Raw genomic sequence first — 17,250 nt, 5'->3', positions numbered from 1 at the left:
GCGGTCATCAGATGTCAATACCCAGGCATACCATAAGAAATAAGATTGCACATTGAGAAATTTTCGAATAATCGCAGAATATCCCAATAATACCTGACGCGGGAATCGAACCTGAGACCCCTTGCCCTTCCCCGGCAGTTGCACTTATGACCATTCCGCCAACTAGAAAGTTCTAATAGAAAATGGGTTCAAAACTTAGCTCAAGGAATAAAAAAAACAGTTTGAAATATTCAATACATGAGATATTTATTCGAGAAAGTGGAAAATGTCAATTTCAATATTTGTAGTGGGGTCGGTTGCTGACGTAGGTGTCGATGGCAGGGATCTCGTGGACGTGGACGTAGATCCTGTACAGCAATGGATACTGCTTCTCTAAGATCTTGGAGCCCCACATGCCTTCAATGGACTCGATGATGCCCACAAAGTATAAGTCAGCCCAGCTTATTTTCTGAAAACAACAGGAGATATTTTTATTTAAATTAAAAAAAAATATTCAGGGACACTACTGAAAAAGAATAAAAAAAATTAAAGTTTAAAAAGAAAGTTTAAGTTCACACAAAGAGTTGCTCGGTACAAGAATCAAATCTGCGACCCGTTGCAAGGTAGCCAGTTACCCAGCCACCGCGTAAACAGTGCAGTCAATTTTACTTAAATTTTGCGTAAATATAACAGGTACTATGCATCATTTCACCATGAATGTCGTTTATATTACTAACCTGGCCACCAAAATAGCTTCCTTTCTTCTGAACAATATCTTCAAACTCACGAAGATATTTCTGGAGCCAAATGTCCTCTAATTCCGTTTGCAAAAATTCTTTCCTTTCCTTCTGATTCTCGTGGTACCATTCGTGAACCTCTGTAAAATGTTATAGTTTTAGTTGAAGTCCATTCTGTACATACATGCATAGTATCACGCTTGTCTCTTATGGAGGTAGGCAGAGACAATGGAACGCGAATTGTTACAAATCTTATATACTTCTTTCGCTTCATCAACAGTCATCAGTCTTCAAATGACAACAAAGAAAATTAAATACTTATAAAAATATCCAAAGTCATTATTTTAAATGACAGATATCACGCTAGGATTTTGTCCTGTATCGTGGGTGCGTACAATTTCATACACACAATTTCACTTGCACATGCATGTCACCCAGACCCAAAACAAGAATTTATGAACCACACAAGACTTGCTCCGTGCGGAAATTGCACCTGCTACAAGTTGCACGGCAGGCAGTTAACCAGCCACCACGCCAACCGTGTAGTCAATTACAGAACACACATTTTATCACCCGGAACGGTTTCATGTTATCAGCTAGGAATATAGGACTCAAAACCATAAAATGATAAAAATTTGGTAAAATTTAAAAAACACCACATCCGTCACGTTTCATGTAGGTACTTACTTGCGCCAAAATCGTAGACAGACAACACAATAGCGTCTAGTTCAGCCGCCTCCAATTCATCAGCGGGAACCAAACCCACTAACTTTCCAAGGTAGCGACTGATAGCTACTGACTGGTAGAGCACCTTCTTGTCTACCTCTAGAACTGGCAGCTTGCCAAAGGGAACAGCTGGAAAAGAATAACGTTGATTTAATTTAGCATACCTAAATTAACTACGTTGGTCATTATAAAAGTGCACAATGACAAAAAGACTAGTTCCACTTTGCATGAGACAAGAGCTAGTGCCATACTCTTACTGACAAAAAACTACCCTGTTTTGTCGTCCGCAGCTCCGGATCAAATATTGTAAAATACTTTTTTTTTGAGCGAGAATAATCATTCAAAGACTTCTCCTATCATGGGCGAAGCGAGAGGGAGTATCAGACTCTTATTAACTAAAAACCACACCATTCCTACTTCTGCTTTTCGAGCCGGAGCCCTGAGCTGCTGAGAGCCGCTCAGCTCCGAGTCAAAACCACTGGCCGAAGTTGCACTTGTGACTTAATGCTTGTACTTGGTAATTGTTACGTCCAGATCGACACTGACATAATTATATTGGATACATAACGCGACTTACCTCAACAATACTTAGTAAGATATAAAATAAAATGAAATTAAAAACTTACATTTCTGTACATCAGGCCAGTCTGAGTCCTTGTTGACTTCAACATTCTTGTAGCTGATACCTCCATAGGCGAACAAGTATCTGATGGGCTCAGCAACGCCCATAAAATTGAAGAACTTCAATTGGTAAACGGGAGCCATGGTGCCAACTACAATGGAAACTGACGAAGTGATGAAAAAAGAAAGCATTTTCGCTTTTATACATTCATTTATCAAATTAACCTTTGAAAATAAAATCGCTTAACCTTTGCTTGATTGAAATTCTTAAGATAAATAATTATAAAACCAACTTATTATTTGCGGTGGATAAAAGTACCTAGGATTAAAAATGTATTAAGGGGCATTACGTGTTATGTGTATACTGCCTACCCCTTCGTGAATAAAAAGAGATGACGATACAAATTACTTACCAACTACTACTACTACTATTTACATGGATGTGGTCCTCCATGCCCATAAATTGTCATGAGCAAGTCTGTAGTTCTTCCATTTCTAACCATGACGCTTAACGCTCAATAGCAACGATCTAGGATATTAAGCTTTATATTTATGGCTTACTACCTTTTGACTATGCTTTTTCTATATGGTGTAAAATCGTCCAATGACTTCTCCCGCATGAACGAGGCGAGAGGGAGTATCAGACTCTTAATGATTAAAAACCACCCCGTTCCTTCTGCTTTGAGCCGGAGCCCCGGTAACCCGCTAGGTAGTCCGCAGCTCCGAGATCTTTTGCACATGCTGCCCTGTCTTTTGTCTGCTAAAGTCACTTGATTGATAAACATGCTTCATAGAAATTGTTAAGGAGTAAGAGAGCATGTCCCAATATATTTGCGTACGAAATCGTGAGTAAAACCTAGTATTTAGAATAGGTACTATGCCGTGAACTGCATAATTAAATTTGTTAATTTAAAATTATTTACACTTTCATCAGCTTTGCAACTACGGAACGATATCGCTATCATACGTATATTATTATAGTATAAACCCTAACTGCATCTGTGTGTCTGTTTATAGTAATCTAAACTAAAGTAATTGGTTCAAAACTTCATAATCACTAATGCTAATAGAAAGTATGCAAAAAATATCGTACAGTTTTTTTTTAACGAGCAGACGTATCACCTGATCGTAAGCAATCGCCGCCGCATTTTTTTTTTTTTTTTTTTTTTTGAGGGGGAAAATCATCCAATGACTTCTCCCGCCTTGGGCAAGGCGAAAGGGAGTGTCAGACTCTTACTGACTAAAAACCACCCCGTTCCTTCTCCTGCTTTTCGACCCGAAGCCCCGGTAAACCCGCTAGGTAGTCCGCAGCTCCGGATCAGGCATCAGCCCTACTGGGCCCCATCTGTGGTGGTCTGATGGCTCTTTGAGGCGCGCGCGGAACGCGACGCGCCGCACGCACGGGTCTGGATCTGGTCGGGCGGCGAGCTACCCTTGCTCGCCGTCCGCAGGCCCGCACTTACGGTGGCCGGAGATCGTCGCGCGATCCCCGACGCCCGGAGTGTCTCTCGCGACGGCTGGGGCGTGAGGAGGTTTGTTCTCTCACGCGCCCCGCCTCCTCCTTAGCTAGCATGACTGCTTCGCAGAAGGAGGAGACGGCATCCCAGTCCCTCTCGCTCCGCACCATGGCCTGAACCAGTGCCGGGCGCGAGAGGTCGCCGTCGCCGACCACATCCCTGAGGACTTGGCGGTGCTCAGCCCACGCAGGGCACACCGCCACCGTATGTTCTACCGTGTCCTCCGGGCGGTCCTCACAGTGATGACACCCGGGCGTTTCCTCCCGCCCAATAAGGAACAGGAACCTACCGAAACTCCCATGTCCGGTAAGCACCTGCGTCAGGCGGTAGGTGAGGACGCCGTGGCGCCTCTCTAGCCACTCCTCAAAGAGGGGACTTACCGCTGCAATGATAGCGAGCCCAGCCCTCGGTTGCGACAGTCGTTGCTGCCATTCCGCCATGAGATCGCGCCGGAGCTCGTCCCGCCACGCACTGATCTGGCGCGGCAGTGGAGTTTCGCCCCGGCGACACGCGTCGGCGCGCAAACTGAAGACGCGCGCGAGCACCTTCGCCTCCAAATCCCACGGCGGTAATCCGGCAAGGAGGTTCGCCGCCTCTCCGGAGATCGTGCGATATCCTCGGATCACCCGGATGGCCATGACCCTCTGAGACGTGAGCAGCGCCCGAGCTGGTCGCCGCATCAGGTTCGGCGCCCACACAGGGGCGCCGTAGAGGGCCATGGACCGCACGATCCCCGCGTACAACCTCCGGCAGGAGGCATTTGGCCCCCGAGGTTTGGCAGGAGCCGCTTAAGCGCAGCCCCCGTCCGTTCCAACTTAGGAGCCAAACGTCGAAAATGTTCCACGAAGTTCCATCGACTGTCGAGGACGAGTCCTAGATACTTCATCGTAGTCTCGACGCCGATGGAAACCCCTCCCGCCGTTATTTGGGACCCACCCGGAGGTGGCGCGTTCCCGCGGCCATGAAAGCACATGGCCTCGGACTTGTGGAGCGCCACCTCGAGTCCCAATTGCCGGATCCTATCAACAACTGTCGCAACCGCTCTCGCCATTAAGTTGGCCGCCGCCTGGTGCGACCTCCCGTGCGCTAAGACTAGCGTATCGTCGGCGTAACAAATTACGCCGACGCCGTTCGGGAGGTCGGTGCGCAGCACCCAGTCGTAACCGATATCCCACAGGAGCGGTCCCAAAACCGAACCCTGTGGAACACCGCGCGACATCTCTCGCCGTTTCCATTCGCCCTGGTGACCGGGGTATATGACATACCTGTCTGTCAGGTAAGCCTCGATTATACGACGGAGGTAGGTAGGCACCCGGTGATACCGGAGTGCCTCCAGTATGCAGCTCCAGGGTAGGGAGTTGAAGGCGTTGGCGATGTCCAGAGACACCGCCACTACGACCTTACCCCTGGACACTGCAGTCCCCGTCGTGAGGTCCCTTACGCGCATGATGGCGTCCACCGTGGAGCGCCCTCTGCGGAAGCCGAACTGGCCGTCCGCGAGGTCCGGCCCAATTCCGGACAAGTGCGCGACGAGGCGGTTCGAAATTATCCTTTCGAAGACTTTTCCCACCTCGTCGAGCAGCACAATGGGCCGGTACGCGGACGGAGAGTCCGCAGGGCGCCCCGGCTTCTTCACGAGGACCAGTTTTCCCGTCTTCCACTGAAGTGGGAACTGGCCCCTCTCCAAGCATGCGCTGTAGAGACCTACGCCGCCACCCATGCGTTGCCGGCCTTTTGGGGGTTAGGAATTTAAGGGTTGTTGGGGAATTGGGGATTGAAAGATTGGGAAGGGGGAAAATGTGCCTCCAATAATCTCACTCACACAACGAAACACAACGCAAGCGTTGTTTCACGTCAGTCTTCGGTGAGGCCGTGGTATCACTCCGGTCGAGCCGGCCCATTCGTGCCTAAGCATGACTCTTCCACATTTCACTACACTCTCACACTATTACTAATATATAGAATGTTTTACTTAAAACAAAATAACAGCTCTTGACAACATAATGGATTTTTTTGATAAATGGCTCGTTAAAATACCTTATACAGAAGTTTAAAATTTAAGCAGAAATGAAAAGCTTTCATAAGAATCTATTAACCAATAAACAAGCAAGAATGTTCAATATTTTGTATTCATCTACCATAACATACAAAAATCGCATTACCTAAATTGATGATACCAAAGTCGAATTTCTTGACTAGTCTATTAAACGTAGGTCACAAACCTAGTCTTATTTACATAAAAAACAATGTACTGCCAATGTCAATATTGTTTTTCTGAATTAAGATAAAATTGTGTCTACAAAAATATATTGATTAACATTATTCGTATTATCCCCAGCATGAAACGTTGATAAAATTGAGTACATCCAGCATAGGTATCTACCATGCAGATAAGAAAATAATGATTGATTCAGTATTGAGACAGTACAGTATCTTAACCAATTGTTGACTGAACAGACCAATGGTTACAAAAGATGTGGCTTGGTTCATCAACATCAACAGCCTATTAAGTGGCCACTGCTGACCAAAGGCCTCTTCTCGCATGGAGAAGGTTTGAGCATTAATCACCACGCTTGCTCAGAAATTATAAGCCCAGGTTCCCTCACGATGTTTTCCTTCACCGTTAGTTAGTGGTGTCTAAATAATCTTAGAAAGTACGTATATTACGTATAACTCAAAAAGTCACATTGGTAGGTACTTGGTGTTGGTAGGTTTCAAACACGCACTCTAATGCATGTGCCCAACACGACATCGTCGTAAAACACTAACATACACCCAAACTTGGTAAAAGTGCCATAACATTGAAGTAATAGGAGGAAAGTCGATTAGAGAATTCTATACGAAATCAAGTTCCATCGGACTTAATTATTAAACAAACTGAATTAAACTATAAACAGCTTTAGAGATAAATCATTGTATATTTTTGTTGTGATCCCCCTTATCAAATCTCCTCTTGGAGACTGAAATCTGACAGATTGTATTAATATGTGCATAGGCGTTCCTGCCTGAGTGCCACACTCCTCCTAATTAGAGAGGGATATTTTTTAAACATTGTATTTAATCATGCTATTATATTAATATAATATGAACTTCATTGTAAACAATTCTATAATTTTTTTTATGTAATAAGCGTCGAACGATCAGTCTCATCTGATGGTGAGCGATCAGCGCGGCCCATAGACATCCGCAACACTTTTAAAACACGCTCTATTCTTGAAGGTTTGAAAAATATGTTAAAAATTGTTGCCTATAATTTATTAGCTACTACCGTTCCTACTATTTTAAATTCGAAACTATTTATTACTAGCTTCTCACGCGGCTTCATCTGCTGCTCGGCTCCTATTAGTCGAAACGTGATGTTTTATAGCCTATAGCCTTCCTCGATACATGCACTTCCCTAGAGAAAAATAATTATTCAAATCGGACCAGTAGTTCTGGAGATTTGAGCGTTCAAACAAACAAACTCTTCAGCTTCATATATTAGTGTAGAAGTAGATTATTATCAACACTAAGTTAAAAATGCAATGTCTCTATAACTTCTTCTTATCAAATTACCGTGTAAAGTAAAGCAACGTTATATTAACAAAATATCCGTATAACACACGATGATATACAAAAATGAATCGGAAAATGTTGTATCACAAATATTAAAAAAAAATTGTGCACCGTCACCATTTGATAATAATATAAATATACACAATTTTACAACCGAACCAACCAGTCTACCAGTGACCACCGCAATTGACACACGCACGGTATCCATTTGTCAAGGTCAAAATGCCGAAAAAACTATCGTACTTCAATTTGAACGGTCTAGCCGAACCCATAAGGTACATTCTTCATTACACCAATCAAGAGTTTGAGGATGTTAGACACGACGTATACAGTTGGCCAGACCCGACAGTAAAAGCAAGTGAGTAATTTTTTTTAATGTTTGTTTATAAAAGTTTATGTGGTGTGTTCCAGTGGTTTAAGACGCCTGCTTCTTATGCATGAGAGTGCGGGTTTTAAACCTACTAACGGCAAGTACCAATGTGACTTTTCCAAGTTATATGTACTTTCTAAGATTATTTAGACACCACTGACAAACTGTGAAGGAACACATCGTAATTATAGGTTTGAAATCGCCAACCCGCATTGAACAAGCGTGGTGATTAATGCTCGAACCTTCTCCTTGTGGGAAGAGGCCTTTGGTCAGCAGTGGCCACTTATAGGCTTATGATGTGTGATGTATGTGATGTTATAAAAGGTTGGCTAAAATCGCTGCAATTTTCTAGTACAAAATTTAATGAATGTTCTTTGAAAATAATGGATTATGGAAAAAACTTTGCTTTGTATAACTATAATTTTATGTGCTACACATAACTTCCTACTATTTGATAGTAAATATTACATTGCATGTATCTTATCACTAGTGATTGGAGTAGATAGGATTGAACTAGGGTCATTGATCTGAAACGTATATATTAATAAACCAGCTGTTGCACGCAGAATTAAGTTTTTTTTTCTAAAATAATTTTTTTATAACTTAATTAAAAATTATAAAAGACCAGGTTTTCTAGCGATATTTTCCTTCGCCGTTTGTTAGTAGTGTCTAAATAATCTTAGAAAGTAGAACTTGTAAAATGTCACATTGCTACTTGCTGTTGGTAGATTTCGAAGTTCCACTCTCAAGCATGAGAAACGGGCGTCTTAAATCTCCAGGCCACCACGATATTTATGTTAACCATCAAAATAAACTAATTTGCGGGATAGGTGTGTTGTTTACTAGGAGCAGTGGGTGGTTACCGTCTAGACTGCACAGTTGGCGCCGTGACTGGGCAACTGGCTGCCGTGCAACGTGTCGCGGGTTCGATTCCCGCACCGAACAACTCTTTGTGAGATCTACAGATTGTTGTTTTGGGTCTGGGTGTCATGTGTATGTTTGTAAACGCATCCACGACACAGGAGAAAAACCTAATGTTGTCTATCCGAATGATGGTTATAGTAAACTTGATGAAGATTATTCAACATAATATATTCATTTCAGCTCTCCCCTACGGCCAGTTACCAGTCTACGAAGAAGATGGCCGTGTCCTTACTCAGAGCCTGGCCATCGCCAAGTACGTGGCGAGAGGAACAGATCTAGTACCAACGGACCCTTGGAAGAATGCTGTCATAGAGAGCATCGTATTCACCCTCATTGATTACTTCAAAAGTAAGTTTTATTTGTTTGTAAATAAGGGCTTTTTTGGCTATTGTCTTTCAGGAAATTTTTTGAGTATATCCATCATACACACATTCCCAAATATTGCTCTGTATTCTCTACCAGTTAGGTTTATATTGTAGTGTATTAATCCACTTATTTTTTTACTGGTTGAGTTTAAAACTGAAGATAAAAAAGAACTGCTTTTTCATTACTTTTCTTCAGCAAACTTCTCTGACTTGACGGAACGCTTTCAAAAAATATTCATTACAGTTACCCAATAAATGAAAAGCGGTTAGGCTTTCCATGTTTCATTATATGCAATATTATCATTACATATCAAATATTATTTTGGTACATTTTATCGTAGAAATTAATTCATTATCTCGTTGTGGTTTAGATTTCCTATCTGATGTAGCGACACGAGATCGATGTGTGGTGATGATTATCAAAGTTATGATAATAACTTGTTCATATATATATATGTACCGATAGTTACATAACTTGGCGCATATCACAGCTATACTTGACATAAGTGACATAGCTACTTCCACGCTGTCTCACCACTTTTCGGCTGTTATTGGCTTTAATGTATTGTTTTATAACTCAACAACAACAACACAACGTCACGCCTTTTTTATCCCCGAAAGGGTAGACAGAGGTGCACATTACGGCACCCACTTTTCACCATTTGTGTTATAAGCCCCATGTAATATGGGGTGAGCTTATTGCCATATACTGGGCACAATTCCAGACCCTGAGCTACTAATGAGAAATTTTCGAAAACCCGAAAGAAGTTCAGTAATACTTTGCCCGGCCCGGGAATCGAAGCCGAATCCCGTTGTTGCAGGTCAAGTCAAGTCAAGTATTTTTTTTTTATTTCAAATAGGCCAGGAAGGCACTTTTGAACGTCAAAGCAAATATAATAATATTAATAACGTCGTACTTGCAACCATTTGACCAACGAGGCAGTCCTCATCAGTTACGTGAACAAACAGTACTAAATAATATAAACTTCTTGTTTTAGGTGTCGTACCCTCTGTGAGGGAAGCCGATCCAGTAAAATGTGCAGAATTAACAAAAGAAGTTATCGAAAAGAATATTCCATTCTACTTCTCAAAATTCAACAAACATTTAGAAGATAATGGCGGATTTTTGAGTGGCAAGGTGAGTTACATGAGTACCTTTTTTTTGAAGGGGGAAAATCATCCTATAACTTTTCCCGCCTTGGGCGAGGGGAGAGGGAGTGTCAGACTCTTACTGACTAAAAACCACCCCGTTCCTCCTCCTGCTTTTCGAGCCGGAGCCCCGGTAAACCCGCTAGGTAGTCCGCAGCTCCGGATCAGGCATCAGCCCTACTGGGCTCCATCTTTTACATGAGTACCTATGTAATGTTTTTATCAACCTTTAGAATTGATTCAGATCGGTGGCGACGGCCAATTTAAACTTATATTATCTGCTTAAACAATTTGATCTACATGAAATAACTTTATTATAACGTTCAGGGTGCTTTACCACCAGGGATGTGCTATGTAGCTATGCTACAAGATGTAATAGATAGGCTATGAAATGGTTGTACGAGTAAGATGTGCAGATGGAGTATGCGATGTATCGATAGTAGGGAAGCCATCCATGGCAAAGATTCATAGCACGCATCTATCCATATAGAAAACATAGTTTAGATAAGTCATTTTTCGCCAGTACTAAGCTATGTATAAGTATATCAATTAATACCTAGCAATTCATAAAATGAATTAGTGCATTTATATTTCTATTCGCTTCTGCAGAGATAGAATCAAGCCCGCTTCACATTGCACGACAGTTGCGCAGCTTTCGCGCCAATCGTGCAGTCATCTTATCCGTGAAGACACTTAATGATCCTAATTGTATGTGTCTTAATATTTCAGCTCTCCTGGGGTGACTTTGTACTCTGTGGAGTAGTTGAAGCCAGCGACATGTTTCTGGGCATCGACTTGAGCAAGGACTACCCAGCTGTAAGAACTTTGGTCCAACACATAAGGAATCTGCCAGGAGTAAAGGAGTATATCAAGTCTATTGGACCCTACTCCATCGACCTTGCTAGATTTAACCTTTAAGTACCGACGCGTGGTCTGACAGACACCTTGATGCTTACGAAAATCTAGGTACATATGTTAGAGTGGACTTATCACCCTGTGAGTCTGTCTACCCCTTAGTTAGTCGCCCAGGAGCGTTCATGGAAAATAGCTGCATCAGCGTTCGTCATTTCAGTGAGTTATGCCTTACTGAAAATTTCGAGTGGTCTGACAGACCACTCGTCTGTACTTATGTAACTTTTTTTGAATAGGACTTTCACCCAATTTTAAAGGTTTTTTCTTTTAATTCCAGTCAGGTACAAATATGACCTATACAAATATATTTATAAGTCAAGTCAAGTACTTCGAGCTTGAAACGGGCAAGTATCAGGGCAAATAAAAGTGTTTCTCTCAAATAGATAATTTATAAAATAACCCTCCAAAATAAAAACTATGAATTTTTTTTACAAGAATGGCATTTGTCCATCAAATCTGAAGGGCAAGACTGCGTACAAATTTGACACTTGTAAGAAGCATGTATGCCTATAGTGCAGCAAACCTGTTTGCAAAGCGTATTTGTGAAGGTAGCTGGTTACCTCCAATTTGGTGCCTTGCGATTTTTACGATATTTGTTGATTATGTGTAAAGTATAACGTTTTTTTATTTATATGATTATTGATCTTTAAGAAAAAAATACTTTCAGAAAATATATATTGTTTGTTGAATCATAGTAATCAACAAGATAAAAGTAACTTTTTTCGTTCAAAAAATGTGCGCCAGCATTAATTTTTTTTAATATTAGTAATGAATGGTTATACTTTACTTTTTTGTTTAATTTATATAATAGCTAAATACATATACAACACATAAACAAATATATTTATATGATATATTAATAAACATCAAAAATTTCCATAATAAAAGTCTGGGGTCTGGCAGACCTCACGTCGGTACTTATGTAACTGAAATTGGACGTCGGTACTAGAAGGTTAAGTATCAGAAGTAAAGTATTGTTAAGTATGTATATTGTATAATGTACGAATTGTGTGAACGTTCATTTAAGGAGAATAAAATGTGAAAACTATTAAATGAGTTTTTTTTTATATTTTTCTTTCAGCATTTTTTTTGACCTGGTATATTTTTTGGTAATTAGACTAGAAATATTCACAAATACATTCTGTAATAACATAACTGTCAAATACACAGCAAATATACAAACAGAACAAGTTTACTGGGCCTCTGGCTCGGAAAGCAGGAGTAGGAACGGGGTGGTTTTAAGTCAGTAAGAGTCTGACACATTTTTACCCTTAAAAGAAGTTCTGACAAAAAATGACAATAGATATGTATGTATTATCCTTGAGTCAATTTAATGTGATGATTACACACAACTCGTAGTAAAATCATCGTCATCGCGATCAATGTATTGCACGATATAAACGCAAGTCATTCATTCGATAAGCTAACTGTCACTGTGTAATATTACCGTGATAAGTATTATACATATAAATATATATTTTATGACTGTAGTAATAAGATTATGGTAGCAGAATCCTATAAGATATTAGTTTTAATTAGGAATGCCGCGGCTTCGTGAATTACGCAATTTGTGACGAATAAAAGTAGCCTTAGTTACTCCTTAGTACATTAGCTATCTGCCAATAGAAGTCTCGTCAATATCGATTCAGCCATTTCAGAGATTGATCAGAATAAAACTATTATTTCGGTGTCAAAATAATACATTAATCTCTAAAACGGTTGAACCGATTCCGAAATATGTATCATAGGTATGTTTATTCATATGCATGTAGTAAAAAGCGGTTATTTCAACATACGAAACAGAAGCTTAAATTTCAATTATTAGTCTTCAGCTGATGTGATGTGTGTGTGATATTTCAACCCAATATATTATGCAGATAAGTTTCCGTAAGTTAATGAAAAATACGTATCTAATGTTTTAAAGTAATCTACTAGACGGACATTAAAAATAAAATGAGTCATCTATCCTATTCCAATCACGGGCGAAGCCACTGTATTCGAAGCTATAAGATATGAGATAGCAGATATCTCATGTTTGAAATAACAGTTTTAAACATATACCAGTACCTGACAACAAATACTGTTTTTGTATCAGTAAGTAACAAACAAAATGCTGTACTGCATGATAAATTAAAATATGTAATTGTTATCCGAATGATAAGACGACCCTCAATATTGTTGAAGGTTGAAAGACCGATAAGTAAATATAATTTATACATCGAAATTGTTTTTAAGTTTGTTTGTTTAAAAGTGAAGATTGTAATAATATATAAAGGGTTAGGCTGAGGTAAAGCAAATAGAGTAATGACTAATTTATGTTTATGTTTTTTAATGTTCGTCCAGTAGATATTTATATTTTCAAACATTACTTTATTTTATTTGGGAAACAAACAGAGTTTTATACAAAAATGCAAATTAAATTAAACATAGTTCAAAACACGCATGTATTTTTTTATTTTCTTATAGTAACAAATACTTTTGACGATATATTGATTTGAAATATCGCGTGACGTCATGTCTAGGTACGTTTTATACGTAGAAATGACGTTCTAGCTCCCACTCCTAAACTTTGATTGGTCTAAGTATTGTTTTCTTATTCGACGGATTAATTAGTTTTTTAATTTTCTTACCCCGTCATCATCCCTATCAATAAAATATTGACACCGGGGTAAAACTCAACCATATTCATCATATTATTTCACAATTGTATTGCGCAGATTAGATAAAATAAGCTATAAAAATATATTTTCTTCTCACATTAATACTCTAACAATCACACGTTATAAATGTGAAAGTTTGTTTGTTTGTATATTTATTCGTCAATCACGCTGAAACTACTGAACGATTGGTTGATGAAATTTGGTATATATACAGAAAGGGTACAAGCTAACTTGGGTGATAGTATACTTTTTATTCCACAGGAACGCAGGCGAAATCGCTGGCAGAAGTTAGTGAATAGTATTTTTAAAAAGCGAGCTATCATTACGAAATATTTTTTTCCAATTTGAAGATTTAACACAAAAGAAGAATAAAAAAGATCAAATAAATGGAGCCGTGAGTCCACGCCTTGTTAATGAATCTTACTTTATTATTGACATAAAAGTTCAACGTATACAGTACTTGTGTGTATTGTATACGTGTATATATAGATGACACACACACACATTTGGCTCAGTACACCAAATCATCAAATCAGTCGAGAGTAATATTTCGTGTAACAAGTCCACTACTAGTCCACAATGGCAAAAAAGCTGCATTATTTTAATTTCATCGCTATTGCTGAGCCTATAAGGTACCTTCTTCATTACACTAAGCAAGAATTTGAGGACGTCAGACATGATCACAGATTTTGGCCAAACCCAGAGTTTAAAGAGAGTGAGTAAAATATTATTTTTATTAATCAGAACATTTTTTTTTGTGATTGGTAAGTTTAGGGATCTTACGTTTTTTGGTTTAGTATAAAATTTCTTTTGAAGTTTAAACTTGAACTAATATAAATTAAAGGACCTATTATCACCAAAAATACTGTCGCTCCAAATACTCTCGCTCCAACCAGCTATTAACCTGTCATTTAACACTAAATCTTTTGTCATATAAACACAACTGACAACTCGCGCGCCGTTGTTTAGTCTCTTGAAGCAAATACAAAAAAGAAATGTCATATCTGAATTTCCCTTTAACAGTAATGAATGGATAATACACGCATTAAAATCATTTTCTTAAATACAGATATGTATTATAGGTAATTTATTGAACTTGTTCCAATTGTACATATTTTAGATATGATTACGATAAATCCTTTTATTTTTTTGTATGGATAGTATAAATGAGTAGGAAATCTAAAAAAAATATTTACTTTACAGAATTACCCTACGGACAGTTTCCTCTTTATGAAGAAGGAGATCGTATGCTGACCCAATCCCTGGCCATCGCCAAGTATGTGGCTAGAGGAACAGACCTCATTCCTTCTGATCCTTGGACTCAAGCTGTTTTGGATGCCGCTGTGTACACCATCTATGATTATTGGTCAAGTAAGTATTCAAACCTCAAATAGATCTTCAATTAACCCCTCGTATGTTTGGAACGTAGACGCGAGACACAATGTGTTTTCTATTGTTGTCTTATATACGGCATACGAGAGGTTAAATTGCCTTCTGCAATTCATCTTCATCACTAATCGCCTATAAGTTGCCACTGCTGACCAAAGGCCTCTTCTCATATGGAAAAGGTTTGAGCATTAATCACCACGCTTGCTCAATGCGGATTGGCATGAAAACACTACACATTATAATTTAGGTAAAATGTAACCCAGTATGGCTGATGTCTGGTCCAGAGCTGCGAACTAGCTAGCGGGTTTACCGGAGCTCCGGCTCGAAAAGGAGGAGTAGGAACGTGCTGGCTTTTAGTCAGTAAAAGGTTGACACTCCTTCTCGCCTCGCCCAGGGCGGGAGAAGTCAAAAAAGCCATTCAAGGATCCTACAGTTTTTATGTTTTACTATTTTTCGTTGGATATATAATTTCTATTGGTTGCGTAACAAATAGTAACATTGGACCACCTAACACCAATCATAGTTACTCGTACTAACAATATTTGTCAGTCAATTGCCGTTGATATTGAAGTCAATTATTCAATTGAACTCTTTAAGAAATGCCGTGAGTTTTATTGTGTAGATAGCAAGATAGAAAACGCTTCGTTGGTCGAGTGGTCGCAAGTGCGACTGCCGGATATGGAGTCTCGGGTTCGATTCCCGGGCCGGGCAAAGTATTACTGGGCTTTTAAATTGTCAGTAGTAACAGGGAGTCTGAAATGCTCAGTTATGGCAATAGGCTCACCCCCTATTACATGGGACATATAAAAAAAAACATAGTGAAAAGTGGGTGTATACTGTATGGCGGCATTACGTGTCGTAATGTACCTACCCCTTCGAGGATACAAGGCGTGACGTTCCTTTTTTATAGCAATAAGAATAAAATATTGTTTTTTTTTTTCAGAGGTTGGGGCTTTTATTAAAGAAAAAGACCCGGAAAAAAAGAAAGTATTGAAGAGTGAACTATTGAGTGAAACGGTAGACTTCTTCTTCTCAAGATTTGAGAAAGATCTGAAGGAAAATGGTGGTTACTTTAGTGGAAAGGTAATAACTTGACTATATATATAATCTATATATATAAAAAAAATTAAATGAAATAAGTGATAGAACGGTGTCTGGAATCATGTTCAGTATATGGCAATAGGCTCACCCCCTATTACATTTAGGACTTATTGACACAAATGGTAAAAAGTGGGTGTACATCGTATTGCAGCATCATGTGCCATAATCTGACTCTCTACTTACCTCTATGGGAATAGAAGGCGTGACGTTATATATAAAGCATTAATTTATTTTTTTAATTTACAGTTATCCTGGGTGGAGTTCGTCCTATGCGGTTTAGTAGAAGCAAGCAACTACTTCTTGGACACTGAATTGGAAAAGAAATACCCAAGAGTAGAAGCTTTAGTTAACAAGATAAAGAGTCTACCGGGAGTCAAGGAGTATGTTGCGGCCAGAGGACCTAATGTTTTTAAACATTGATTTATAAATTAATTAAGCAAAAACATACCAAAGTATAAAAAAAGAGAATTCATTTAAATGTGTACAAATTAACTATTTGTCTGCCTTGATATGCTAGACACATGTAAATGGAACGCTTCCGCGACCGAAAAACGTTACAATTTTTTTTGTTTTTATTATAATTTTATTCCTTTTTGTTTTCGCGTTATTCGTGCAACATAAGTCTTAAGCTGTCGATTACAACTATTTTGACAAAAAATAGACATATTTTTTTACTTTTTGGAAAATAACACTCCCGTTTATGGCCTTTGGGAGAATTCCGTTTATACCCTGTGTATACCATACAATAGTTTACAAGTTCATCGTTCAATGTTGAAATAAACTTATACTTTATACATGAATAATCTAGAATGTGTTTTTATGTTTCTAATCACTGATGAATTCCGTTTAATGTAGCATCAAAAGCCTGGGAAAATTAGGCTTATTAAGGCAAGAATCATCAACTTGTGAACAATCTGTATTTTAACCACATAACGCTCGTTGAACAGCGCAATTGATACTCAAGGGGTCAACCAATATAATAATACATATACTGAGGTTGATCTATATTGAACTATAGGTGGAGCTAGAGGTGTCGGTGTCAAAAAACACCAGCGTCGATTATACTCATTTATGAACAATATATATTATAGACCATTAGCTTCTGCCAGCGGCTTCGCCTGCCTTCTGGTAGGATTTTGGAAAAGTTGCCTGAATGTTCAGGTAACTTTTGTATCACCATAATCTACCCCTGTTCCAAATTTCATCTCGATCCCTTCAACCGTTTTGACGTGAAGGAGTAACAAA

At 39.2% G+C, this 17,250-nt stretch overlaps 3 protein-coding genes across 4 annotated transcripts in view; 1 reads left to right on the top strand and 2 right to left on the bottom strand.

Moving 5' to 3' along the window:
- The window catches only part of LOC118269650 (uncharacterized), a 97,991-nt gene extending 95,734 nt beyond the window's left edge, over positions 1–2,257 (bottom strand). The window contains exons 1-2 of the mRNA XM_050706878.1: positions 2,069–2,257; positions 1,404–1,571 (exon numbers count right to left, since the gene is read on the bottom strand). Of these exons, the coding sequence (XP_050562835.1) occupies positions 1,404–1,571; positions 2,069–2,255 (355 nt within the window). The 5' untranslated portion in view covers positions 2,256–2,257. The remainder of the gene's footprint in view (positions 1–1,403; positions 1,572–2,068) is intronic.
- The window catches only part of LOC118269655 (zinc transporter ZIP6-like), a 426,889-nt gene that overhangs the window by 213,158 nt on the left and 196,481 nt on the right, over positions 1–17,250 (bottom strand). The window lies entirely within an intron of this gene.
- LOC118270149 (uncharacterized) lies at positions 7,284–16,546 on the top strand. The gene is made up of 8 exons (XM_050707144.1): positions 7,284–7,493; positions 8,610–8,777; positions 9,793–9,932; positions 10,673–10,858; positions 14,089–14,230; positions 14,719–14,886; positions 15,848–15,987; positions 16,252–16,546. The coding sequence occupies exons 1-8, from the start codon at positions 7,358–7,360 to the stop codon at positions 16,423–16,425; spliced, it is 1,254 nt and encodes a 417-aa protein (XP_050563101.1). The 5' UTR covers positions 7,284–7,357; the 3' UTR covers positions 16,426–16,546.

This window comes from Spodoptera frugiperda, chromosome 30 (assembly GCF_023101765.2).
Source record: "Spodoptera frugiperda isolate SF20-4 chromosome 30, AGI-APGP_CSIRO_Sfru_2.0, whole genome shotgun sequence".
NCBI lineage: Eukaryota > Metazoa > Arthropoda > Insecta > Lepidoptera > Noctuidae > Spodoptera > Spodoptera frugiperda.
This window is presented reverse-complemented; position numbering and strand designations above follow the sequence as displayed.

Coding starts and splice junctions, on each gene's coding strand:
- LOC118270149 (XM_050707144.1), top strand. CDS start 7,358: ATGCCGAAAAAACTATCGTACTTCAATTTGAACGGTCTAGCCGAACCC. Junction 7,494..8,609: donor AGACCCGACAGTAAAAGCAA/GTGAGTAATTTT, acceptor TATTCATTTCAG/CTCTCCCCTACGGCCAGTTA. Junction 9,933..10,672: donor GCGGATTTTTGAGTGGCAAG/GTGAGTTACATG, acceptor TTAATATTTCAG/CTCTCCTGGGGTGACTTTGT.